This window comes from Falco biarmicus, chromosome 4 (genome assembly GCF_023638135.1).
Source record: "Falco biarmicus isolate bFalBia1 chromosome 4, bFalBia1.pri, whole genome shotgun sequence".
Classification (NCBI taxonomy): Eukaryota; Metazoa; Chordata; class Aves; order Falconiformes; family Falconidae; genus Falco; species Falco biarmicus.
In genome coordinates this window covers 34,230,781-34,257,967 of record NC_079291.1, presented here as the reverse complement: position 1 = coordinate 34,257,967, position 27,187 = coordinate 34,230,781, and the positions used below count along the sequence as shown (strand labels likewise).

The 27,187-nt window shown below is 37.7% G+C and overlaps 1 protein-coding gene across 3 annotated transcripts in view; it reads right to left on the bottom strand.

Annotated features, from left to right (window-relative positions):
- The window catches only part of ICA1 (islet cell autoantigen 1), a 73,601-nt gene that overhangs the window by 31,910 nt on the left and 14,504 nt on the right, over positions 1–27,187 (bottom strand). For all 3 annotated transcript variants that reach the window (XM_056338747.1, XM_056338748.1, XM_056338749.1), the window contains exons 3-6: positions 25,454–25,625; positions 23,384–23,456; positions 21,520–21,643; positions 19,000–19,198 (exon numbers count right to left, since the gene is read on the bottom strand). In XM_056338747.1, coding sequence (XP_056194722.1) covers positions 19,000–19,198; positions 21,520–21,643; positions 23,384–23,456; positions 25,454–25,625 — 568 coding nt within the window. The remainder of the gene's footprint in view (positions 1–18,999; positions 19,199–21,519; positions 21,644–23,383; positions 23,457–25,453; positions 25,626–27,187) is intronic.

Here is a 27,187-nt window from a genome sequence, read left to right as displayed (position 1 = left end):
GCAAATGCAGCTTAATACGGATTAGCACAGCAGTAGCAGCATTTCACTGTATTTACCGGGACCAAGAACAATCATGTTTCTCTGCCAAAAAAGTATCTGAAACATCAATTGTATCAATTGTCTACAAACAGAATGACCATAAAATCATCATATGCTGTTAAAAAGGTTTTTTCCTTTAATCACAACATTTTTGTTCCTAGTCAGAACAATCAAATCTCCATGATTTCAACACGTATTTTGCTGTCCTTACAATATGAAGTTGTCTAGAAAAAAAAATCCTAGTAAAAAGTCACATTATAACTGATATGTTATTACCGCAAACCCAGCAGCTTTCACGCAAACTTTGTCAAACTTGCTACATTTTTGCTATTCCACAATCCTACCCTATTCAAATTTACATTCAGAATCCTTCTGAAACTTAAGTTTTCTTCTCAAAAAATGAGTTTAGTCAAAACCAAGATTCTTCCTCTACCTCTGCAATCAGAATGGGAGACAAAATAACAGCTGTAATAGTTTTAATTCACACACAAGAACAATAGCCTCTGATGATAATTCACACTTTCATTTAAATACGTGACTATTGGCTTTGATTTCAATAGCATTACTCATTATTATTTAACATTTATATTGCAGCAGTTCCTGAAGGTTTCAATGAGACTGGGTCTCATTGTCCTCAACACCAAAATGCACCAAATAAATTACAGGTCTGCCCCAGAGTTATGGAATACTTAAGCACAAGCCCAAGTGTTTGAAGGACAGGGGTCTTAAATTAGTATTGCACTCGGAAAACAAGCCCTTACTGTGTACCTACAGGGGTGAGTGACTTGCCCCCAGGATAGTGAGTCTACCCCATCAGAACATTATATAACATTACAGCAGCCACTTGTTCTGTTTTGCAAAATCAAACAGCTAAAAATCCCTGTCTTGTAAACGTAACCAGGAATAGCCTGAACCGTTCCATCATTTGTGTGGCGCTGTTCTCTTAAACCTCTGTTACGCTATAGGCATATATGCACACGCATCCACCCCCAGGTCTACTGCAAACTTTCCTATTGCAACACCTACCAGCTAAAAAGCATTAGAGCTGCCACTGGCTGTTGGGATATAACACATTCAAGCAAACTTCAGCCTTCAGCTGTGCTCCTGGTCTGAGAATTTACAGAGTTTGAAGGGCTTGGGGGGATTTTTTTCTGGTTATACTGATTTGCAGTAAAATATAAACATATCCTGACTGGTGTGAAGACAAAATTGAACTCTTCTACATAAAATTCCAAATTCTGTGGGGGGGCTTTTTTTGCGATTTCTCATGGGTAAGGCCATAGGATTTAAAACTCCTCTCTCCCTTTTCCTTCTGTCCCCCTCAGGAAGGGCTATTAAAGATGCTACAGACAGGAGAATATCTGTGTACCAGGCGAGGAAAGGATTATATGACAGAACTAAATTTCATGTAGACACATTACACCAACACATGATAGCTGCGATACAATGCACAGCGCTAAATTAGTGTGTAGCATGCAACTGATAAAACAACAGAATTTCTCAAGTCCATGAAATTAACAGAAATAAAATAACAGTTTATGTGTTCTGTTCCCATCTGTGCCTGTGATGCTGTACTATGCTGCAGAAAAACCAGGCGGTTAATTGTTTTTTCATCAGGGAAGTGATCATACTCTGATAGCTCTTTCTTCTGCCTCTAATATGCCCCACTGCCCTGAGGCACTGAATAAATTATAATTTGAAAAGGAAAAGATTAGGTGCTTTTCAAGAAGTTATACTGAAGAAACTTCCCTAAGTTGCATTATTTAGACCCTAAACTATGAATACATACATTCATATATATATATATATATATAATTAGAGTATCATCTCCCTTCATAGAACAGAAGAACCTGAAAATCTTTTAAAGGTTGAATGATAATGTTCTGTACTTTAAATCTATTAGCAATTATGACTTTTAAAACCTGATCCACCTAGAAAACAACATAATCATATAATAGGGAATCATGAACGGTTTGGGTTGGAAGGGACCTTAAAGATCATCTAGTTCTAACTCCCCTGGCATGGGGAGGGCCACCTTCCACCAGACCAGGATGCTCAAAGGCCCATCCAGCCTGGCCCTGAACACCTCCACAGATGGGGCATCCACAACTCCTCTGGGCAACCTGTTCCAGCGCCTCACCACCCTCACAGTAAAGAATTTCTTCCTAGTATCTAATCTAAATCTACCCTCTTTTTTAGTTTAAAGCCATTACACTTGTCCTATCACCACATGCCCTTGTAAAAATTCCCTCTCCAGCTTTCTTGTAGGCCCCCTTTAGGTACTGGAAGGCTGCTAGAAGGTCTCCCTGGAGCCTTCTCTTCTCCAGGCTGGACAACCCCAAATCCCTCAGCCTGTCTGCACAGGAGAGGTGCTCCAGCCCTCTGATCACCTTTGTGGCCCTCCTCTGGACTTGTTCCAACAGGTCCATGTCCTTTTTATGTTGGGGGCCCCAGAGCTGAACGCAGCACTCCAGGTGGGGTCTCACCAGAGCAGAGCAGAGGGGCAGAATCACCTCCCTTGCCCTGCCAGCCACGCTTCTCCTGATGCAGCCCAGGACTCCTTTGGCTCTCTGGGCTGCAGGCACACACTGCTGGGTCACATTGAGCCTCCTGTCAACTGACACTCCCAAGTCCCTCTCCTCAGGGCTGCTCTCAATCCATTCTCTGCCCAGCCTGTATTTGTGCTTGGGATTGCCCTGACCCATGTTTAGCACCTTGCACTTTGCTTCACTGAACTTCACGAGGTTCGCAGGGGCTTAGTACATTTGTGTGTATTTGTGTTGAATTAAGTTGTCATAGTTTTAAAAACACATCAGAAGTCATTAGTTTTAGTTAAACTATTACTTTTATAAAATACCAATATTTTTTATGTTATTTTAAATTAAAAAAAATATATACTTAATTTACTTTTTTCATTATGTTAAAAAGACTATATTAGAAACATTCAGGTATCTGTAGGTAACAAGTTTTGAACTCCAGGAAGCACCAGAAATGATCCCATATTTTCTCTGATCCTGTGATTTTCACATGTCCTTATCAGATATGGCTCATTTCAACAGTTTTTTGAAAAAAGCCATTACAATTCCCATAGCAATCTTCAAAACTGTAGTCACTAATTTGGCTCCGGTTTTGCCACAGTTTGTCCCTGTGCACAGCAGGATTCCTATCTGCTTGGTCATTCATACCTGATCCAGCTTTGTGAAGCTTTGCAGGTTTGCTAGAAAAGTGTGCCTAGACAATTGCCATGTATTTGGCTAGAGAGTTTAAGGCCAGAACAAATCAGTAGATTAACCTCACAAAACATTACTCCTGCATTTACCTTGAGGCATGTCTTCCAGAAGGACACAGTAGGTGTGCCTAGCTCAGGGCTGACATCCACATTGTTACCCTATGATCTGTTTTAATGGATGAAGATCAAGCCAACACAACTGAGACTAGAATTTGGTTCATATTACCCTAAAAGAGCCTGTTTCTCTCCACTGGACTATAAAGGGAGATCTTATTGATTAGTTTAAGTGCAGACATCTACACAGCAGATGTCTGAAGTTAGGTTAGATAAATCTTATCCTAAGTGATGTCCAGGAAAAAAAAAATAAAATCCTTATTGCTAATAATAATCGTAAGTATATAAATACATGCCTTATTTACCATTTTAATTCATCCACTCTAAGTTTTCAAGCTTTGATTCTTGATGAATTCCTAAGCAGCAGATTGAGGAGCCCCAGCAAGTTAAACACCATGTTCAAGCCAACTCTTTGTTAAACAAGACAGATTGACATAGAAACACCTCATTTTAAGTAATTTCCCCTAGTCCTTAAGTTACATTTTACACTTTTTGATACTCTTCCTAATCTAGTTTTTCAAGCCAGAGATGTGGACTGCGATCTGTGCTCACTCAAACTGTATCAAGAGACTCCTGCCACTGGCTGACAACTAAACTATATCTTTACAGAAGATCTTCACAAAAACTGTTGCAGAAACCTTGCAAACATATTTGCAGAGCTGCAATTAGCAATTTGGTGCTGGGGAGGACAAAATAATTAAATATACTAATGAGATGAAATTGTGATTAAATATACAAAAAAGCTCCTTAATCTAGAACTCCAAACACAGACTGTCACGTTACTTGTATCTCCAGTCACTGGAGGTGCAGCCATTGGGCTTGGGACACAAATATATCCCGGACAAATTACTACTTCCATTCTCTGTTCTCTTCTTTGACCACAGAGACTCGTGCTTTTTTTCTCCTGCCTAAGTAACTTTGTCCCAATTTCTAGCCCTGTCCTTATCCTCTCAGTACTTTAGGTCAGATGCCTGCCTTTTTCTTCCTGGTTTCAAATCCGTGTCTATAGTCCTGGTCTAGGAGAATGCCATATTAAAGAGCAAAGTGCTTAATGAACAATGCTGCTTTTTTTCTTCTTTTTTTCCTTTGTTTTTTTTTGGTTTTTTTTTTTTTTTGTTTTGTTTTTTCCTTTAACAGCAATATAAAAATATAAGGTAAGAAAAGGTGTTAGGTATGCTGTGTTACGTACTGCTATTTTGAAATCCCAAGAGAGGATTTTTTTCTAAAAGATATTATACAAATATCATATTTACCAAACAGCCAGGTTGTAGACAGGCACCATGACTACTTTCTGGATTTTACTCAGCAGAACATGAAATTTTCTTTTTGTGTCACATTTATGCCACATTTCCCTCTTAAGTTTTTCAGTACTCAGCCTGTAAAAATTTTACTGCCTTGAGCCTGTTGGCTCACACACCGCGTAACTCCAGCCTGGCAGTAATGAGTAAGCCATGGTCAAAACTGCTTACTTCATAACCACTGACAGTCAGCAGATGTGAACAGTTCTCTGACCCCTGTGAGGATATAAGGTTATGGCTGGCTTGCATATTCTTCCTTTCTTCCCCCCTTCAAAAAACAAAGGTTGGTTGTACTATCTTCTGATATATTCCATGACAGCTACTACAGAAATTGAATCCTACCAAGTAGCTTTCCCTCTCTCCTTTATGCAAACACATACACATTTATCTTAGTCCTTTCTCTCTTTTTTCCTACTGCCTCACTTCCTTCCCAGCCCTGTGTTTATTCCTGCTGTTTTATAATGTACCTTTTTCAACTCTCTCGTGTCTCTTTAAGGATGGGAAAAATGAGAACCTCGTCGCATATTATGCATGTGATTCTGTAAATATTACACAGTGACATGAAGACTTTTTTGCACTCTATATTTTTCTTCCACCCAAAGCCAAGTTGGATCTGCAAGAGTGGATCAGTTCAGGCTTAGCAATGGGGAAAAAAAAGCAGGCGAGAACAAAATGACTGATCAAAGATGTAAATGAGTTTCTGTAAAAAGAACGACACATTAGGATTTTCCAGCCCAGAAAAGCGAGATGACTAAGGAGGAGTATGATGGAAGTCCATCATACCACACATACAACAGTTGTAAAAGACCAGACTTCAGCCAACACAGAAAACAGAGGGCCATATACCAAGCTAGCCATTCGAGTACAACACAGGGACATGGATCTTTACACAACTCTGTCAGTAGGGCAGCTCTCCGATCACAGCAATCTGTTGTGGTGGCGAGAATTTACATTGGTTCAAAATGCAACTAGACAATTGTATAGACAAAATCCAAACACTCTATCTTATGATACCTCCACCGTTCACAGTGCTACAAAAAAAAAGCCACTGTGTATTTGCTCCATGCAAGGTCCCTGGTTGCTAGCACTGGTCACCAGCGAAGAGAGATGATGGGCAGACAGTGGATTTTTGTTTAAACTAACATGTCCACCCTTAAGAATAAGGTAACCCCCAGGCATGTTTGCAGGTCAAGGCGGGTTTGTGAGTTTGCTATGCTGGATTCAGACTGGCTTAGTGCCTTCTCATGGTGGGAGAATTCTATTTTGTGGTCTAAGGCAGCACTGATATTTCAAATGAGCTTTTCCATCAAGGTAGTAATTTTTTTAACACCATGTAACAGCAGATTTGCCATTATCACAATTCAAAAGTACCTTGAGTTATACAATTTTATAACTATACAAGTGCTCAGTTTCAATTGCCAGGGTGTATTCAAGCACTGCCTACGCCCAAACATGCCTGAATAACAGAAAGCACGTAAAAATGCTTCACATATTGTAACTGTATGACAGCTTTGCATTCACACAGATTCATTTAGAGAAGGGGTGGGGGCAATTTTGAGATGCTCCAACATTTCTTTATAACTGCAGTCCAGAGGAGCAGTTCAGATATCACTACTTCCATAAAATTTTGTACCCCCTTGTACAGAAGTCTACATTACATATATATATACATATATATACACACACATATATAAAGACCTTGGGTTTTCATTTTGGAAACAGATTGCCAAAACCTACAGGATCTACCTGGACAGGCCTAGCTTATCTTCCGGCATTCATTGCCCAAGCATGCAGGCAACACTCCTCTCTCCTCATTCAAGTCCTAAAGGGGTTGTCTGCTGAGTGAAACTTTTACTCATTATATTTAAGAGGGGAGTGATACACTGAACAGTGTTATTGTCTACATTAATCCTCTGGGAAAAAGTATATATAGCTAATTCCCCGCCCCCCCCCCCCCCCCCCCCCCCCCCCTTTTTTTATTTCTAATAAGGTAGTTTGCTAAAAATATTGTTGGAGCAGCCCTACTGCTGGGTTAGATATTTAATCAGAACAGGCCCATCAATTAAAGATACTTTAAATTCATATGCCAAAAGTTTTCCTGCTATTCAATCAACAAGGTATTCTAATTGAAGGTGTCTCAAGAGAATGTGTCTTTTCCCTTGCCTTACTTTTTTGACTTGAATTTGACATCTTTTCCTCCCTGCTACCAATATCATAGTAGTGCAAAGACCTGGATCCAAACATGTCTTTGCAGCAGCGAAGTCTTGTGACATCCAAATCAAATTTCTCTGAGACATGAAAACTTTCTGTGGCAAGTAATATTGCTCTCTGTGTTGAGTAACAACTTTCTGAAGAGCTGCCCTGCAGCAGTAGGAATACACTTCCTCCTCCATTATTAAAAAATAATTTATTCCCTTCACAGGAAAAAAAAAAACAACCAACCAACCACACCAAACACCAGGTTAAAAGGTACAGCCCAACAGCCACAGAAAACCTCTGAAGTTTTTTTTCTAAGGAATTACCAAGAATTAAGGAGATATTTTCCTCCTCTTTCCTGATTTCTGCCCCTCCAGCATCATAGCACACCATTTGGTGAGAGAGCAGCCTCTGCAAAATCTTTTCCACCTATGCAGCAGCTGGACACAGCCCTGATCAAAGTTACATTTCTCAGCACAATCCAGCAAGTTCATCCAACCAAGAATCAGAAAACAAAATCTTTAAGCCTCACAACAGCTTTCACAAACAGAGCAGCACAGTGCAGTTCCAGAATATTAATCCAATTGCTCTACCAGCAATGAGTTCATGGCAACAAGGTATAAAATAGAATATACACAGAAAATACAATTTATAAGCTTTTAAAAAAAAAAATTCTGTCAAACACAGGATGCAACCAACTCTCAAATATAAGATGCAGATCACTTTCAAAACCCCAACCACCATTTACTGCAAAATGAAGCAAAGTTTGTTAAATTTAAGAAGCTGAAAGCAGCAACAGTCTTCAATTTTTCAAAACCACACTCAAAGTCATTACTGAAATTAAGATCACAACATAAAAATCAGGCAAAGCCAGAAACCGGTACTGAGTCACCCCATCTTAAAAGATTCAAGAGCTTCTGAGCCCACAGGCCTAGGAACAGAGGAGGTATGTCACTCTTCTGCAGCTTAACTGTTTTAAAAATTATTTTGAATTAAACAGATGTTAAGAGTGTTTACACAAGGCTTATATCTAATTAAGAGTTGTTTACTTGAATTTAAGCTGAGGAAAATACATTTTTAAGCTAAATTGATAGATGCTATTATCAAAATGCAGTAAGTGTTCACAAAGAGTTGTGCACCAGCTCAGCTTCATTTAGGCTCCATCTTTCCAAAAAGCAGCATCTCTGCATAGCCACACACTTTCCCGGAAAAAGGGCTATGTGTACTCCTCGCTTCTCCTTTCCAAAAATCTTTCCTCACTGTTCAAATACCCCATGCTCCTTACACGTTACCTATCAACTTCCCCATCTCCTGCCTGTGCAGAAAGAAATCAGCTCCGAATGAATGTGTCCACGCCTTATGCAGGGTAGGGCCTGACCTCAGCAGCTTCCACCCAGCCAGCCACAGCTCTCCTCCAAAGGCAGGTACAGGGGGCAGAGGGCTGCAGACAGCAGCTACACCCCAGCTGATACCACTGCTGGCTGCGTGAGGCCTCTCCTCTACTTTTCTCCAGCATAAACCCAAACAACTTCTAGTTACTCTATTTAACTTCAAACTGTATCAAAGGAGGGAATTTTCATGCAGATAGGTATGTGACAGCAGAGAGCTAGGAGGAGAGGCTGTCTGTACTCCAACTCGTTCACATTGGGTCATTACAGGAACAAAGTGTGTATGAGAACAGCTCTGCCCCTCAGAGCTCACACCTTCTGGCTACTCTCTGATTATCAGCCAGCACAGAACATAACACGTTCCTCAAGCTATTAAAATGGAAAGGTTACCACAGTAATTCTATTCGCTTTTACAGCTTGGATGAAAATGCAAGTTATTTTTAAAAGGGAGCAAACATGAAATGACAATTTAAATGAAGGGAAGTCAATAAATATATAGCTTCTAGCCTTGTCTGAAGGTCTGCTTTTTTCTACTTTAAGCAGCCTGGATACATGCCTCAACTTTGTTGGTAAGAAGTTTCAGTATTAGCCAAACCCAGGATGTGTGCTTCACTAGGTTGAAAGGAAAAAAAAAAACACCCAACCACCCAACCATGTTGACACTAATACAGACCTTGAAGCAAGGACATACAGAGAAAATAATCACCAATGATTTTTCTGTTTATGTGACCAGGAGACTCTTAAATTGCATACAGAATTATGTTCATCTAAATAGCATTACTTCAGAGTTTGGGGACAGACTTCTACACTGAGCCCCAAATGTAGTTCTAGTAGTGAGCACGCATCCGTCAGTCTGCAGCTGTGAGTAATTACCACAACAGCATGCTTGGACACATACTATTCTAAACTACAAATGGGTGCACATTTCCACGCATGAAAATACATTCTCTCTTTAGGGAAGAGTTTGATCCTCTTAACTCTGAACATCTCCTCTCCTCATACAAGGGAGCTGATAAAATCCAGCAGTTCTTTGCACAGATGCAAAGAATTTTATGTAGTCTGGAAACAGAGAGTCACATTTTGTTAGTAAGATGAAAGTCTATGAGTTGCCAAAAATGACTGAAATACTTGTAGCAAGAAGCAGGCTTACCAAAATAAATGGCAAAAGCATAGAAGTAAGTTTTCAGGTCTGCAGGATCATATTGAACTTTAAACCAGAGGTAACCTGGACTTACGAGTTAAAAGTGCTGAGAATTGCTCTGAGTTTATCATTAACTCAACTGTGTTAATCATATTAGACAATCTGAGAGCCAAGGATGGCTGGCACACATAGTGCAGGGGGGGATGCTGGCAAGTGGAGACCAATTAGACAGCCCTTGCAGGAAATGGAGACAGGTAATTACTACCTTTGAACACTGAAAGACCAGAGGGGCAATGTAAAGAAAACTGTAATATAGCATAAAACGAGTCTCTCTACTATGCCCAAGATTTTATGCATCTAGTAATTGCACAGTTCAGTTTATCTCATCTACTGAAGACATTTTGGAGGTCTTCTTGACTCCTTTAGGTGCACTGTCCTCATAGTTAGAAAATGTCATTTATGTTTTTTCATTTCTTTGCATCCAAAACCTGGAAATATTGTATGAAAAGCTCAAGTTCAGGTGCAGTAACCTTTTCCCCAGTGAAAGCATCATAAATCAGTAAACTGGCCTGCAAGATCCTCTTGGCCATTGCAGAGTGTGGTGGGATAGGCAAATGTACAAAGTGCCAAGGAATGCCACTGAAAGATACGTTGCAAATCCTGGCTGGATGGGACACCAACACTCCAAGAAAGATACCTTTAACTAGATCACTGTGACAACCAAGTTGCCTTTTGTATTTTGTCTCCAGATGTTCTCACTCTCCTGAGTGCAAAGTCACTGTCTACAGCGCTAATGCAGTTACATATGTAAGTTATATATCTTATATATAAGTTATGTATTATAAGTTGTGGTTTTGGGACTTGTTTTCTATTCAACCTCTTTCAGCACAGAATGTGAAATGTCATTCTACTAATAATCATGATTAATTTGTAACACAATGTGTGCTGCACATAATCCCGTGCATTATTATTGCTGTTCCTGGTTGGCATTTAATACATCAATAAGTATGCCTTGTTTCCCTCAAAACTAATTATATTTTGTCCAGATACAAACTCAGAAAGATTGTAATTGTAAAAAAAAAACCCAACAACCACCCACCCAAATCTTTCTGTAATGCTCTTCAGACTTCATACTGTGCTATTACACAAGAAACAAAATTTCAATCCTAAACAGGGTTCAGACAGAACATCCCTAAAACAGAGATGAAATGGCATAGTAGTCATTTTTCTGCTTAGAACAGTACCTTTTGTTTGTTGGCTTTTTTTTTAATCCTATCTTCAATTTGGTTTCATTATCTGAAAGAGAAAAATCTAGCATAGTATCTTTGTAATCATTCAGAGCCTACGCAGCATATAACTGAACGGCAAAAGCCTTATGAAGTAAAAGCAGATGGACTACATTATGTATGTGCCCAGGCATTTTAGGAAAGTGTAAGAAGAATTCCTGGGCAGTGGTGACCATAGAAAAACTTGGTTCTCTTGTGTAAACAATGTTTTTCCCAACAGCTGTATTTCCCTTCCTGTTTATTCTTCTCTCCTGCAGAATTCTCTCAGTTCAGTCACATCTGTATTTCATTTATTTTTAAAAAATATTTCTTTAGCTATCCTCCTAGCTTTTTCAGATTATTAAGGCTAAGGGAATTTTCCAAATCTCATTTCTCCTTTCACAACCTCCTCTGTTTACATTTTTACACTTCATTTAGGTTCTGAATTCACATAATGATCCACATGGGGTAAGGGCTTTGCCCACACAGACCAGTTTGCAGTTTTCATGTGAGCAACAGAAACTGTCTAGGCAATCATCTTTTCATTCTAAGACTAAACCACAGCAGAATAATTAAGTGAAAACTGTTCAGTTGTTCCTTTCTTTTTTTAAAAAAATAATAATCAGTATTACATTTAATGCTTACATATTTCTGTAATTAGACACGAGAAAAATTCTTGGAGCTTGATTTTTGTCACATCATGTTTGAGAGTGCCTTTTTAATGCTGGGGCTAATAACTGTTACATTAAAGTTGGACTTAACATTACTATTGATTTAAATCACTGATTTTTTAGAATATATATTGTTGTATCCTGTTGAAACATTACAAGTTCTGCTACTTATGTAAACAGACATTTTTAGGATATGTCTGCCTGACTTTTCTTTAAATAAATACAAGTCTGAAAATGCACAATTAAACCACTGACTATACCTTTTTTTTATTTCAGCTAGGTTACATGGTTAGAAGATGCATTGTATCCATAGTCTAGCACTTCATTTTATTCTACCCTACAGCCATTTTGCTAAGTCTCACCTCAGACTCTTTCCTTAAAAAAACCTGAACAGATGATGAACTGCCTCTCAAGGGCAAACATCAACCTGTGAAAGCAACTATGATCTACAAGCAATACCTCTTAAGATGATGTAAGCTGTTCCAAGAAGCCTGTTTCTATTTTTAAGTGGCATACTCTTATTATGCTTTTAAAAGGGCATCTCCATCACACATTGTTACTTTGCTTTTAACGCAGCAACAATCATCAGTGATATTTAATATACATGAAATGGCTTCAGAAAATCATCGATTCTTATTGTCTACCCCGATTCTTACAAATGGTACTTGAAATAGTAATTAAAGTCTATAAAATGTCTACACTGTGAAGAACATTTCTACCTAAGGTCATGTTTTCAAAAAAGGTGCATCTTTCACAACTGCCTTAAAATGCTTGAGCATTTTGCATGTATAGTACCTTGGAATGTTTTGGTTTTTCCACTTAGTGTTACCAAATTTGACATTGGAGAACCTGGAAAAAGCACTACAGTGAAACTGCACAGAGAAAACATGCTCAGCACTGAAACTCCATTTGCTTTTCCAAGGAGAGACAATAATGACAAAGCAAAAACTACAGTTGTGTATAAAGACCACTTTTTCATGTTCGCTATCGTAATTGCTAAATAAGTCATTAAATTTAACATTGCCAACCCTATATACTTTCATATTATAAAAACCATTACAAAATAACATTCTTACTGCTATTCCCTAACAGAATGAAATCAAACATGTTCTTGGTGGCACAGGCATGTCACAAGAAGCGATACGTGTAGGTGTTGCTTATCATCATATTGTAAGAGCATGTTGTTATCTCTTTACACCACATTGCTACACTAAGATGTGGATCTCGAGTGCAGTATGACACCACCTTACTAATTTTAGAGTATGCAGCTATCTTGCAGTGAAAGATCCAGCGAGATCTTGGATATCCTGGAATCTCACCTATTCATCTACTACGCAGCAGCAACCCAAATCAGCAAACAGACTGGGGGGTGGGGTGGGGGTAGCTTTTTTTTTTTTTTTTTTTTTTTTTAAGGGAAGATTTTGAACTAAGAGTGACAGACTATCAAAGTGATAGATTTTACCATCTCACGTTCCTAACAGGTATTAGGAAAGGCAGCATTATTTTTCACATTATAGTGCCACACATATCTAACTGTGTGGTCTACTAACGCTACTCAAATCTTTCTGACATTTCCTGAGCACAACAATCATCTGCTCTCTCACATGCAAAGGCCCACATTTTTGCCACCTAAAGGCAAACATGCTTTAAGTTTTCCAGATGAGGTTAATGCCGGAATTTAATGTGGAAGTATCACCTAAAAAGAAACAGACACAACTGCTCTCCATGACTTTTTTTTTTTTTAATTTTTTAAAAACCAAAGTTGGTAAACAGTGACTACCATAGCTGGCTCTAACATCGATCACTTACACTGCTATTTGTAACTATGGCAGCTGAGAGTCTATTGATTACACCACTGTGACTGCAATGGCCAACAGAATTATTCTTTGGTACAGCTTCCTGCTTGAAAAACCAAAAAACTTTCCAGCTCAATATTGTCTGCAGATGTAATTATCATTAGCACATTTTCTTTTAGTTGATTTTTTAATAATTGAACTAGAACATCACCAATATCCACAAAACTTCTAAGAGTGTTATGCTCAACTGAATTGTATTTATTAGATGTAGAAAAACACTTGGAAAATATTCTACAAATGCACAATTTTGCCCTGGCAGGAAAAGAGTTTAGTTGATCTTTAAGGTATTTTCCATCTTTATATTGTATGATCCTCTGAAACTCTGTTTAGTGTCCCTCAGCCAGTATTCTCAACTCTCAGCTCCTGAGAAATCTTATTTTTCTAGCAAAGTTAAATACATTTTTCCAGTAATTGCTCATAAGGCACTGCAACAATCCAGATTTGCAGTTTCTTCCTACTAATATAACACTTTGATAAAAAATGGAAAATAATAAAAAGAATCTGTGATGTTATTTATAAAGCTGTGTTGTTTACTTACTTTTCAGTTTGTTAGACTCTAAATGCCTGTGGATTTAATTTTCTTTTTTTTTTTTAACAGGAACTGAAATTAAGTTTACAAGGACGGCAACTACCAAGTCTGTTCTTAAGTCAAAGATCAACATCATATTTGTTTCTTCTCCTTCCTTAGGCTTTTGTATTTTCTCAGCTCTCCAAGAGTTTTCAAATGTAACAGAGAATAAAACCAAACAAACACAAAACAAAAAACAAACAAAAAAAGCTCCAACACATTTCCACAGTGCCTCCATGTTTGCAGGGCTGTTTGCAGTTGATGTTAATGAATAGGTGAGTAGCAGATGATGCTGTAGCATGTTGCAGCCCCTTGCATCATCACATAAGCCAAAATACACTCATACCAGGCACTGCAAGCAGGCAAGGGGACAGCAAGGGGACAGCAAGGGAACAGGGATGTAGCTCCCCAGCATTACCTGTAAGGTTGCAGCAGATATATCTTACCCATGCTTGCGGAGATCTTTACAATGAATACATACACTTCAGTGTTTCCCTTGTGACCTTTTAATCAATGGATTTACTTAGATCTTCATTATTCCCCAGCTGTCCACAAAAGCTTTAACTTTTATTTCATAAAAGATACTTAACAGAGAACTTGCATAGATCAGACACTCCCTATGTTAGGACATTTATAAAAACAATAGTTTAAGCTATTTTTATGAGTTCTTCTTGTTGAAGTTGTTTTTTTCTCACTGCTTTTCTTTTTCTCTTGCCAGATTTATCTTTAAAATGCCACTTAAGGGCAATAATTTTGTTTCAAGTATAGAGTGTGCTACAACCAGGAAGAACTTGAAGTAAACTGCCGAAACAACTCAGCTGCAAGCTTGCAAGTTTCTTGACAGCTGCATGCAAAGTAACAGCTAGGCATTAAGGATCCTATAATCATTTAGGATATTGTCAGGAATATTCCAACAATTCTTCTCTGTGGTACGATCTAATCTACCTTCCTTAACACCACTGAGGTAGTTCAGGGCCCTGCACTGTGGAGTAGGGACTTTCTAATTTTCAAGAACAAGAAGGCCCAGCACAAACCATGCTACTTCTTCCCCTCACAGATCCCATGCAAATATATTGATCGTAACCCAACTCTTTCCAGACAGTACCCTATCTAATGCACACTGTTTACAAACTCAGATATTTATTACTGTAATATCCAAGTACCACAGAGACAGCTACAGGACACACCGTACGCCAAGCAGTTCAATCTCAAAGCATTTAGAAAGCTCTGCTGCAACCAGCCCATGCATCATTCCTTACAATTACACAGCTTCAACCTATTTTTTGTCCCATCTGAGCTTTGTTTGGTTCATACCGAAGCAGAACTCCTAGGAAAGAAGCTTTGGCAAAGCAGAGATGACTAGACAACAGGGAGAAAGAGAGCCCAACCCTCCAGGTAACCAGTTCTGAGTACACTGCTGCAGCGCAGCTTGTCTCACATATCACATCACTGCCACTGGGTATTTACAAAGATACTCCAGCTTTGGTTCAAGCCTCAGAAGGGGAAGCAGAGGAGCAGAAGAATGACAGAAGCAAAAAACAAATACAGAAAGGATTAATTTGCTCTATCATTGTAGCAAGATATATATCCTGCCATGTCACAGACGTAATTTTTCTTAGTTAACCTAAAGGTCAGCATGATAATTTTTTCAGTTCCCATTTTTTACATGTTAGCGGTAGCACTGTAATGTCTAGATTTGATGAGAAAGTCTACATTGCACTGCATAGGCATCTGAGATAGCTAAGTAAAACTGAACAGCAGAGTCTCTTCAGTGTTCCTGTAAGCTGCACTGGGAGGCTGTTGCCTCGTATCATAGCATATCACTCTGCATATTGGCATGTCCCTTCTCAGGAAATGCATAGAACACCTTAATTTTTTCGGAGCTGGAGGCAGGACACTGGGGGTCTATCAGCACTTAGGTGATTTGCTCTATATTTTTACATCACGGCAGAGCTCATGCTGTAGTGTACAGTCACCAGACAGATAAAACACCTTGGATTCAAGAACCTTAAAAACCTCATCAGTGGTGAACAATTTGGTAAAGGGGTATTAACTCACTCAAATTCTTTTCAATATCACAGCATTGCCAAGGTACTATTTAGATTCTCTCAAGCAAACACTTCAAACTCAAAACTTGGGGTGGAAGACCTCTATATCTAGAACAGCACTGGAGTGTGCATAAAACCCATTAACAGCAAAAAAAAAAAAAAAAAAGGAAAAAAAAGAATGAAGCTACATAGCATTTATAGAACTCTGCAGGGAAAAGCAAATACTTCACCTGTTTCCTTGGTTTGACTGAAGTAGCTACAATCACATGGATATCTTCAAACAATGTAAAAAGGCTGTTCTGCAGTGCTCTGGGGCTTGCATATTTAGACTGATGCCTTGAAAACAGCATTAGAAAATTCTTTCAAGTACCTCACTGTTCTGAAAGCGAGCTACAAAAATGCCAATGTTTTAACTCAGATTTTATCAGCTCTGAAAATACTGACTTAACCATTGATCTTTTAGCCTGAGTTATTCTGAGGGAAGGTATGAAAAACCCATCTGGATTGTTTTAGCTTTGGTCTCCAAAAACAAATACCATATCTGTATACACAGAGATACATTTAGGATTACATTATAAAAGGCTACATACTTGAAAAAGTCCTATAGCCAAGTGATATAAATACTGCTGATGCACCAGGTGCATTAAAGATCACTAAACCAGCACATTTTACTCGAAATAAAAAAGATGTTAACTAAAGTAGTAGTTAGGATTTTTACAAGTAGAAGAATGAAGAAAACTTTCTTTCAAGTGCTCCAAGAGGATCAGCTTCATTAACTACTTGCCAGTGTATTACTAGATATGCAGCATCAGATCAAACACTATTTTATAACCAAAAACCTTACACTAGTAATTACATCTTTGTCAACACAAAACTAGCAGGACTTCTTAAATTGTTGTTACAGATCCAAAAAAAGCCCTAAAAACCCAGCATTACACTGCCACACTATGGCATGATTAAGATCTGCACGAAAGGATAGAACACAAAGACAATAAAACTCCTTTACTTATTTAGGACTACGTGTCCACCATTAGTTTTGTTTGCCCACTACATTTGTAAAGCACTAAAAACAAACTGTTGTGCCTTGCTCAGCAGCAGCTATCTACGTACATTATGCTTGAGGATTTTATTTTTGTAATGTTGTGGGGTGGGGTTTTTTTCCAAATGAAAAAAAGTTTACTTTCTGCAAGTGTTAAAATCTTCAAAGACTAGTTTGATATGCCTGTTGCACAGATGGGATATGTAGGGAAGCGTATACCAAGGGCATTTCTTTACTTTGTTTGCTACAACATTTAGAGCTTTTTGTTCTCTGCATTACGGTGTGATCTGAAATGTTTTCACTTGACAGCCAGTCCAAAGAAAGAACGGTTCAAAAACCGTTCAAAAAACAGACTTTCTCCAATTTTTACTTTTTTTAAACTGAGGTAACAGTACAGAATTTTAGAATCTACATTCGTTATTTCTTTATGTCAGAATATAACTCATTTCAGACCTAGAAATAATCCAAAATAATTAGTATTTCCAGTTTTACTACTAAGTTTTGAGAGACCTTTAAAAAAAAGTTTTAAAAAAAATCTTGGTTTTGTTGACCTTGAAGCACAGCAATCCAAGATGGCCAAAAATTCACATCTAACAATTACAGCAGCTCACTGTACAAAGCATACGTTATTTTAATTACTTTGCCATTTATATAATTTATACCTTCCATAGCATTTGTTTTGCAAGAAAGCTATAAATCAGTTTTGTATGACCATTACTAGTACTGCTTTATTCACTCTAACATTACATTTTTTAAGTGTTTTTCTAATAAATCAAACATACATAAGCAATTGGCTGAGGCCAAGACCATACCAATTACTTTACCTGCAAGAACATGCCATTATGAACATTTCCCACAAGGCATAATAAAATATATGTCTGGTGCCACAAGACTTACAGGAATATCCTGTACTGAAGCATTAAATAAAGATTAGATGACTAGCTGGAGTTTCATTTTTCCATCCCTTCCTTAATTGCTATTGTCACCACTTCAGTTTACAAAAAATGGCGAAGCCTAGATGCATGCCAGCCATTTCCCGTTAGGATGGTTTATTCAAGCTTTTAAAATCCCAAATTAAGCATCTTTCATCTCCAAACACTTTCAGCTACAGGCTGCTTAAACCATCAATGAACAGGGTTTTCTCTTTTGTACACTACCCATCTCTGAGCCACATGCATATATACACTTTAATACTATTTCTATTATTAGGCCTCTGCTTTCAATTATCACACACTTCCAGTACATTTTTTTTACTGCCTTTACTCCAAGCACAAGCCAGCATTTTATACCTAGGATCCTAACTGCTCCTAATAATCAAGATGTATGAACAGCAAAATGTGAACATTACAGTCTTTTTAACAAAATCAGCTCTAGTGTCTCACTAGCAAATGTGAATTTCTCATGAGCATTCCTGAACTGACTAGGGCAGGTCAGTCCAAATAAATTCTATACTTGCACCTGGTAGCAAACCTGCAACTACCACCTAAGACTTGTGATTTTTGGAAGCCCTTTGGGAGGGGAGGAGTTTAGCAAACTCGAGTGATACTGAATGAAGATGATTTATGGAGAATGCATTCTTAGCAGTTTTAGTGTTTAGCAGCTGCCTAAGAGTCATGCTTGAACTGCACGACGAACTTAAAAACAAATTCCACATTTGCAGCTCCTCCCCTAAAACCAACAACAGCCAATTCTGTAGATGTTGCTCTTTAACTACACCCAAAAGTTTAGCAGCAGATATTATAGCATTTCTGTTATTCTGTACTTTTCAGTTGCAAAAAACAGTTTTCCCTTCCCCAGCTGGCAGCACACGTATCTTCTTCCATTAGTCACTCAGGTATTGCAGCTAAGTATTTAAAAATAGATAACCTTCTTTAAAAATATATATTATTTAAATTATAAAGATTTAGGTTGAAGTTGACTACTGGAAAAAGCTGTTTCCTACTACTGTATCTTTCCTTTCAGCAACTCTGTGAGGGATACTGTATTCCATATCAGATTAACTGGACTTCTGTCACACAGAAAAGATTAGTTACGATAAATGGCATCCTTAGTGCTGCTGAATTATGCCTTCCTCAGAAGAACTGAAACCATGCTTCATTGTCATTCATCAGGCATCCCCTTCTAGGATGCTACAGGAAACTTCATACCTTCCTGAACTTTTCCATCTGCTTATAAAGATCTGGATCCAGCTCCTGAGACACATCTTTCATCCAGAGTAGAGCTCCTCTGTATTCAGTCCGATACTGTTCCATTCGGTTTACTGTCAGCCATGTGTCTGAGATGGCCCTATATCTGAAAGTCTCCACTTCTTGATATAATCTACTCAAAGGAGTACGTAGTGCTAACCTGGGGAAAGGCATGAAGGAAAGGAAGGAGAGGAACATGTTAAAGAAATTGTTCCACAATGGCAGATGGATTAATACAACTACTGACACTTTACCAGCAATGAAAAAAACATACACAGCCAAAACAGTTCACTTAAGTGCTAGTGTATGTTCAGATGGCTCTACAGCTTGGTTGGGGGTACACATGAATGGTGTGATTTTGCTTGAATACTGTGTTTGGAACCTTCCTGTTCAAGTAGTGACCTTTCACTTACACATGCAAGTGAAAAAGGAACCTTTCCTAATGCATATATGTATTCTAGTTTGCCAAGCTGCTCCTACGTATGTTATTACCACTCCTCTTCACAAGTTACATTTAACAACTCTAAAAAAAAAAAAAAAAAAAAAAAATGTATCTGAGGTGATTTATTAGTGGATACGTATCACAGATGTATCAGGATTGTCATGTTAAGCATCACAATAAGCACTTCCATTAGCCTTTCAATCTTTAAATGTAAACAAAAGAAGTCACCTGTCAAGTAGATAATTATCTGATTTTTCTTCCTTCTCCTCCCTCGTTTTATTTGGGGTTTTTTTTGTTTGTTTTTTTTGTGGTTTTGTTTTGTTTTGTTGGGGGGGGGTGTTTGGGGTTTTTTTTTTGTTTGGTTTGGGTTTTTTAGGAACCTGAACAATTTCTTTGAAGGACATCTGTCTTTTGGAAGGACTTAGGCATTTTCTTATATGTTTCTTCCAGCAACTACACTTTGGAAAAGCAGTAGGGGACACTGTTGTCTTCCCTATGTCATCACTTCAGTTGCTAATGGGATCTCAAAACTAGACGGAATTACTGCAACTTTTGCTTTGCTTCCTCCTGCTGCTTCTACTTTCCTCTTGGTTGCCAGCAGCCACCTCACTGGAATGGGTTCAATCAGTTCCATATCAGTGTAGAATTAGTTTAGTGTGCTACTTGGGGTCTTCCTAAGCATAAAAGAATTTCTAATTTCAGCTCCAGTAACTAGCAAATTGTGTCTTCATGATCTCCAACTACTGAGCTAGCTATCGGCATGCAATGCAAATAAAAGCAGTCCCAGTTTCAACATGAGCTTGAGAATGGCTCAAGAGAGACAAACAATCAGTTTTATTTTTAGGTGAGTTTATGTAAAAAGATGCCTTAAACATGTGTTAAGAGATATAATAAAATGTGAACTTCTTAGTGGCTCCGCCCCCATGTTTTCTCATCCTACAAATACCCAGTCATTCAAAGGAAAACTGGCTTTACGTAGGCACGTCATACACTGGGATTTCTATGAACAGTTAAGCTTTATAAAGAAGCAAACCATCACTGCTTTTGCTCAAAGGTGCCTTACATGTATTTTAAAGATCCCACTCATGGCTGTTACTGGATGTGCTAATGATCAGACTCTAGCCCAAGATAAACATATGAAGTTCTAGTGCTCTGTATGCAATGTTTTATTTTGAGCCAAACAGCTATTAAGCTAAAGCTGGAAAGTATCACAATAGTTAACCCCCCCTCAAAAAATCCTGCAAAACATCATGGAATATAATTTTCCATTGCAAATGATGGTGAATTTTGAACTTTCATAGTCAAAAAATTGTTAAAAAAAAGCATCATAATACCTTAATGCCATCATGTACTGTTACTTTTAAACTCTTTGAGCAAACACAGGGTCACAGTGAGAAGTCAAAAGCTCTGGATAACAGTATGTGTTTGTGTGTATGTGGGTCCCTCCGGAGTCCTTATCTTTTACTGATTTGCTCCTACCCACTGTGCTCAGTGGGGATCTAGGATCTTGTCCTGAGGGACTCCAATGGTGTCAGGATGAAGTAGAAAAAGGCATTCAGACCTCTCCTTTCTCCTCCTTCTACTCAAGGTATGAGACTTCATGGCCCAGAAAAATACCTGTTTACCTGTCCTTCCCAGGACCCAGACACCTCCACAATGAGCCTGCTGCAACATTTCTCTGCAGAGTGAGAAGTGCCACCAACCAGGAGAGGGACCTAACTGCTGCTTTATAACCTCACTGCTACAGAGGCCGTGCAGATGCACCTTTACAGCTTTAGAACTGCTGAGCGGAACCAGCCACAGGTGGGGGACACAGAGTTACACAGACATAGCAGGTCCATAAGACAAAAAACAGGACCAGGCAAAACTACACAGAACAAGCCAGTAACATTGCCTATATTATTGACTAAACCTGCTATAGTAACTTTCCTATTATTCGGTTCCTCACAAATTTCAAATGGCAAAATCGTGACAACTGTGAATCAACTACCACTACCTCACATACTTTGTAAATCAGGCAGTAATTCTGACACATATACCTTTGCTGGGAAGAAAAGCAGAGGGCCTTTCCTGTGGCTTGCATCATTTTTCCTGCTCTTGTTTTATCCTGAGAACCTTGCGATCGAAGAAATTTCCCCAATTCATTTTCTTCCTGAGACAGAACTAACAAAAAAACAAATGAGTGGGCAAACCTGTTATTTAATAGGTTCCTAACAGCTTTAAAACTGGCCTAACATCAAATATGTTAAGTCACTCTAAATCCAAGCAGCACAGCAAAAATAAATAATTTCAGGGAATTTCTGCATTTAGTAAACAGAAGATCCAATGCACTTGAGACTTTTGTTGATATACTTAGCAAGAATCACAAAACTTCAGTGTCTGAAGACAGGAGAAACATGCTATTTATTTCTTGAACAGAAGAATGAGGTTGGTTAGTTCACACAAAGGGCCCGATCTTGATTATAGTATCACAGTCTTGGGTTGGTTTTGTTTGGTTGCTTTTTTTGATCCTGTTTTACCACCTGGACTTCCTCAGCTGATCTTTGGTAGCATGCTTCAGCTGAAGCTAATCCTGAGTTATACTACCCAAAGCTCATTCATTTGCTTCTCTCTCGCTCTCCGTGTCTCATGCTTGACTACAGAAATTAATTTTTCATATGAAAAATCCAGTACTTCATTTTAAAGAATACTTTCAAATAACTTTGCAAGATTATTTTACAACTTTAACATTCTACACAATTAAAACACTGTTTTTTAATTTATATCTCAAATATCCAAAATATTTCTATTTCAAATCAACTGATTGTGTTCTAAACAAAAAGATGAAGAAAAATAACAAAGTAGGTTTACATTGAATTGTTGACTACTTCCAAACTGAGACCATGGGTCTTCACATTCTCACATCCTTATAAAAACATTTCATTATGGCCTTATCTATTAGTCTTCCAAAGCAGTTGTCTCCTATAGTACCAATTTCTTCCCATTATCAATAGGGAGAATGGCCTAACACAATGACAGAAGATCTCGTGAAGTCCTCTTGTTACTTTTCCAAATGTTGACAGTGAAATCCAATGCAGACTCATAACGTACTCTGGTAGAACGTGCCTCATGCATGTCTGTGTTGGAGATCTCACCTGCTATTCTGAAACACTTCTTGAACTCAATACACTACTACTCTGTATTCTAATTTCACCTCCAGATCCTGAAACGTTCTCTCTGCCTTTCTTTGGACAGGCAAGAGAAAAAGGAAACACTTGAGAAAATATGGGCAACATTTAACAAAAGGAAATTGAAAGATGTCTCCAAAGCTGGATTCTCTTTTCCAGGCCAGAAATCACAGGGGCAGAGAATCAAACAGTACTGATTGCAGAGAACATTTAGAGGTCATTTAATACAACCTGCTGTTTGAAACTTCCCAAATGAGGTCTCTGTCTCTCACTAATGGCTGCCGCTAGTTACTGTACACCTGTTACAGCTGAGTGAGCATTATCAAATTCATTGTAATAGCATGGCTTACTTAATTATAAAACCAGTAATAAACCAAATACTCTTCATAGTCAATCCTGATTTTAAAAAAATTAAACCAGTTCAGAACGAAGTTAGGGTTTACTTCTGCATTTAAACAAGCCAAACAAGTAATGGAAAAAACCTACCCTAAACCACAAGCTTTCTCCCATAATTACTGCTACCTATCACTGCATATCAAATATAAAACTTAAGAATAGGAGATCTTCAAGCAAATAAGCAAGTCTGCCTTTAGCTGTCTGCAAGGAATGTTATCTTTATTTTGAAATAGGATGAAGCTAGTAGATCCTCATTTTCATTTTTACTTTTCCACTTGTTTGAGGACTTCATAATGCAGACCTCCTTATCACTTTAACTACTGTATTTGATCATACTTACAACAAATCCTTTTCTGATACAGTTCAATTGCTTTCAGCAACTCCATACATGTTCTCTGAATAGAATGGAACAGCTGATATTGCAAAAAAATACACAAAAAAAATCGTAAGCGTATGCAAGAAACACCAACAATCAAAATACAAGAGCTTAATTTTCTGTAGGAATTATTAGGGATCACTATTTTCTTGAACAATGAGTAATCTTTCCAGCTTGAAAGCAGTTTTTCCTTATCAATTGTGCCTTCCTTTCGATTAAGTTTTCCCGTGAAACTACAGACAGACAAATCATAACTTACAACAGGAAATTAAAGACAAAAATAATTTTGGAAACAGGTCTAATCTAAACAGCTGATAGTTAACCAAACTACTTACGTTGTTTTTTCTTTTTTTATGATATCTTTGGATATACATGATGATGTATAAATCTTTGTTTCTAAAAAACTCAGAGCAAAAAGTTATCAAAATGTCTATCATATTTATCATGTACAGCAATATGCATACTTGCATTGGTATGTCAACATGGAAAATTACTGATTTAAACTGAACTTTTCACTGGCATAGGTCCAGTTTTCTAACCAAATTTATAAAGCAGCAGCTTCCGAAGGAAGTGTAAGTCAGTCTTAACTAAGTTTGGAGACTGTTTCTAGGAAACAGGAGAATTATTACTCTTTCTGTCTGTCTGTCTAAAACCTTCAACTTGTAACTCAAACCTAAGCTCCACTGTACCAAGTATTACAAAGATATAAGCAAAATGGACTACTGGCACAGTAACTGTATTCCTTTGCATCTGCTTGACCTTCTGTACATTTACACAGGTCTTGTCTTTTAACCTGACAGCATGCCTGCAGTTGAGAAGTTCTTCAAGTGAAAACAGGCTTTAGCTTTTTATCTGGTAAACACAGATTTTCCTATTTCCAACCCTCCCAGTGCTAACAAAGCATCCTTCCTGATGATCTGCAACACTGTAAGCACGGTACAAACTCAGATATACATTTACAAAATACTGTCCCATCCTTCCAGCTTGTTTTACATCAGTACTCTTGATTTATAACCCACTATGAAGACCCCATAGCTGGAATCATCACATTGTAAGTTATCACTATTATAGCTAGAACTACAAATATTTGTTTGTTGTAAATCAGCTTCGTGTATTTCAGCTAAAATGTGAATAAACTGAGAATCCTAAGTCAATAATTTTCTGAGAAACTGCAAGAAAACCAGTAAGGCAAAACCTTTACCCTTAGGTAACAAAACGGTACCAATAAAACTTAGCTGGACACTAACTTGATTATTACACTTCAGAAGGCCACTCTCTATCTTTTCTTTGTGCCAGAGATGTTCAAGCTCTTCAATTCATAGAACCCTGATTATAATTTTTTTTTTGCAATGAGGTTGAGGATGTAGACAGCAGGACTGTATTTGTCACACAGCGCAGGACTGTATTTGTCACACAGCGCAGGACTGTATTTGTCACACAGCGCAGGACTGTATTTGTCACACAGCAGGATTCTCTCTCTTGGTTACACTTTACAGACTTTCAGAAGCTTCTTTGCTCATGTCAGAACCCACTTACCAGCATAAAAGCTCCAGAAAGCAGAGTTTACCATGCACCTTGCTCCTTCTTGGTATATTGCATATTTTTCTGGTATATGTGGTATTGTATAACTGTACAAAGGATGTCATTTGTATATACTATAGAAGATATTTTTTCTTAAAACAATACTCGACAGATATAAGCAAAGGGTAAGAATGACTGATACAAGCACAAAGGGTATCTCCTGCTCCCTCCTACCAACAGAAAGAAAAAAACCCGCTCCCCAAACCTTAAAATAAATACAAGAGATGTTGGTTCTAAATAAGATTGGGGGACATGGGTTTTGGTGTTACAAAATGCTGCTATATTTCTTGTATATACACAGGTACCTTTGTCAAAATGAAGAAAAACTATTACAAGAAAATAGTGATAAAAATGTTTATACATTATTATATACTATGTGTACACATATTAGAGGCTTGAAATGAAAAAAAAAATAAATTAACAGACAATACACATTATGTAAACATTACAAACCTCTAGTTTTGCATCCAGATCTGCATCTGAAGCCACAACATGCTCATCTTCCTTTTTTCCTGTAACTTTTATAAGGGTTTGCTTTGTCTTCCAGTATTTCTGTTGCATTTTATTGACCACGGATTTTTCTTGGCTTTGAGCATATTGGTCATAAAACTCCCTTGGATAATTGCTAGAATATTAAGAAACAAAATTCCAAAACTTCAATAGGATGCTTAAAAAAATGTTTTAACATGCTAGATCAAGAATATTGCATTTGCATGAAGACATGTATATTCTAAAATGCACTTCCTCATTATGCATTAATAACAAAGCAATTAAATTAGTACTGTATTTCCCATCCTGCTTTGGAAAATAATACACTGCTTTCAATCTGAATGTCTCTAGCATATAGTACTGCCAAATAATCAGCTGCAATGAATTCTTGCCAATGCATTACAGAATGATTTACAGCCCATGGAATTAACTTTTTATTTTTGTATAACTAGTAGAAGAGTTTTAAGTGAACTAGCAGAGCTGCTTAAGCAGGCATCAATTTTCATGCAATTTCAACAGTGTCAGGATTTCACAAAGTTCATTTTATGACTAGAATTAGACTACTTCTTGCTCTCCTTTTTTTACAATTGAATAACAAAGACTTAGAAGAACACATCTCTTTTAAACATGCTATGTGAAAGATAGCTAGCTCACATTTTTTTTTATGCAATGACAACATGACAACCTTGGGTGTATAACAGGTAACATTTTTTCAAGGATTATTTTCTACCAACAGATGATTCTGCATTCCTGTAGCAGACCTGACAGAAAGTGCAATCTAAAGACAAACTCCATATTCCACAATATTTAAACCATACCAAGATGGTTTAATAGAAAATATAGCCTTACAATGAAATCTTGATCTCTTTTGGGAAGTGTTATTCCATTATTAATTTCTGCAAAAATAGATGTCTTTTCCCCTATGTGCATACATAAAAAGCTGCAGTGATTTTGCAGATCTTTAGTACAAATAAATAGTTGCTAAACATTGCTATATTAAATACTCCAGGAAAATTAAAGAGCTTGAGTTTATCTTGAAAAAAAGATACCCTTCACCTGTGGAGTGACAAACTGTGGTTCATTACTGAGACACTGCCTACTAGCTCTGTTCACTTGGATGTTACCACGAAAGGTCTTCAGACCTAACATACACATCACGTCATGTATTGAGCCACACAGCAACAGACAGATAGATGCTTGCTGTGAAATACTATGGCCATTCTAAACCAACAAGCCGTTGACACAAGTGGTTCCCCAAAAGGGTAGAACATCTTCCCTATGTAGTTACTAGTGACACAGCTTAACCTGAAAAGGAAGTTTGTTTCACAGGGATTTGTTACTTGCTTTAGTCATTTTTAATCAGTGAGCTGGGAGACAGCGCCTTAATCACCAAAGAAACGGTAAGAAATTAAACTGGAAGCGAGCAAGGATAAAATTCAAAATGCACTTACACACAGCACTTCTTGGCTTCTTCCCCAAAGTTTAAAAGCAAAGGTATTTACCCATTTAATTCTACTCAAACATTAGTTCCAAGGGTTTAATTTATGAATTTCATTAAAATTAAAATAATAGGCCTTTTTGGTGCTACAGCACAAAATAAACACCACATGCGAAACATACCACATTTCATGTAGAATTCTACATAAACAAACCATTACACACTCCTGACAACAGCCAGCCTATCAAGGTAGGTGAAGC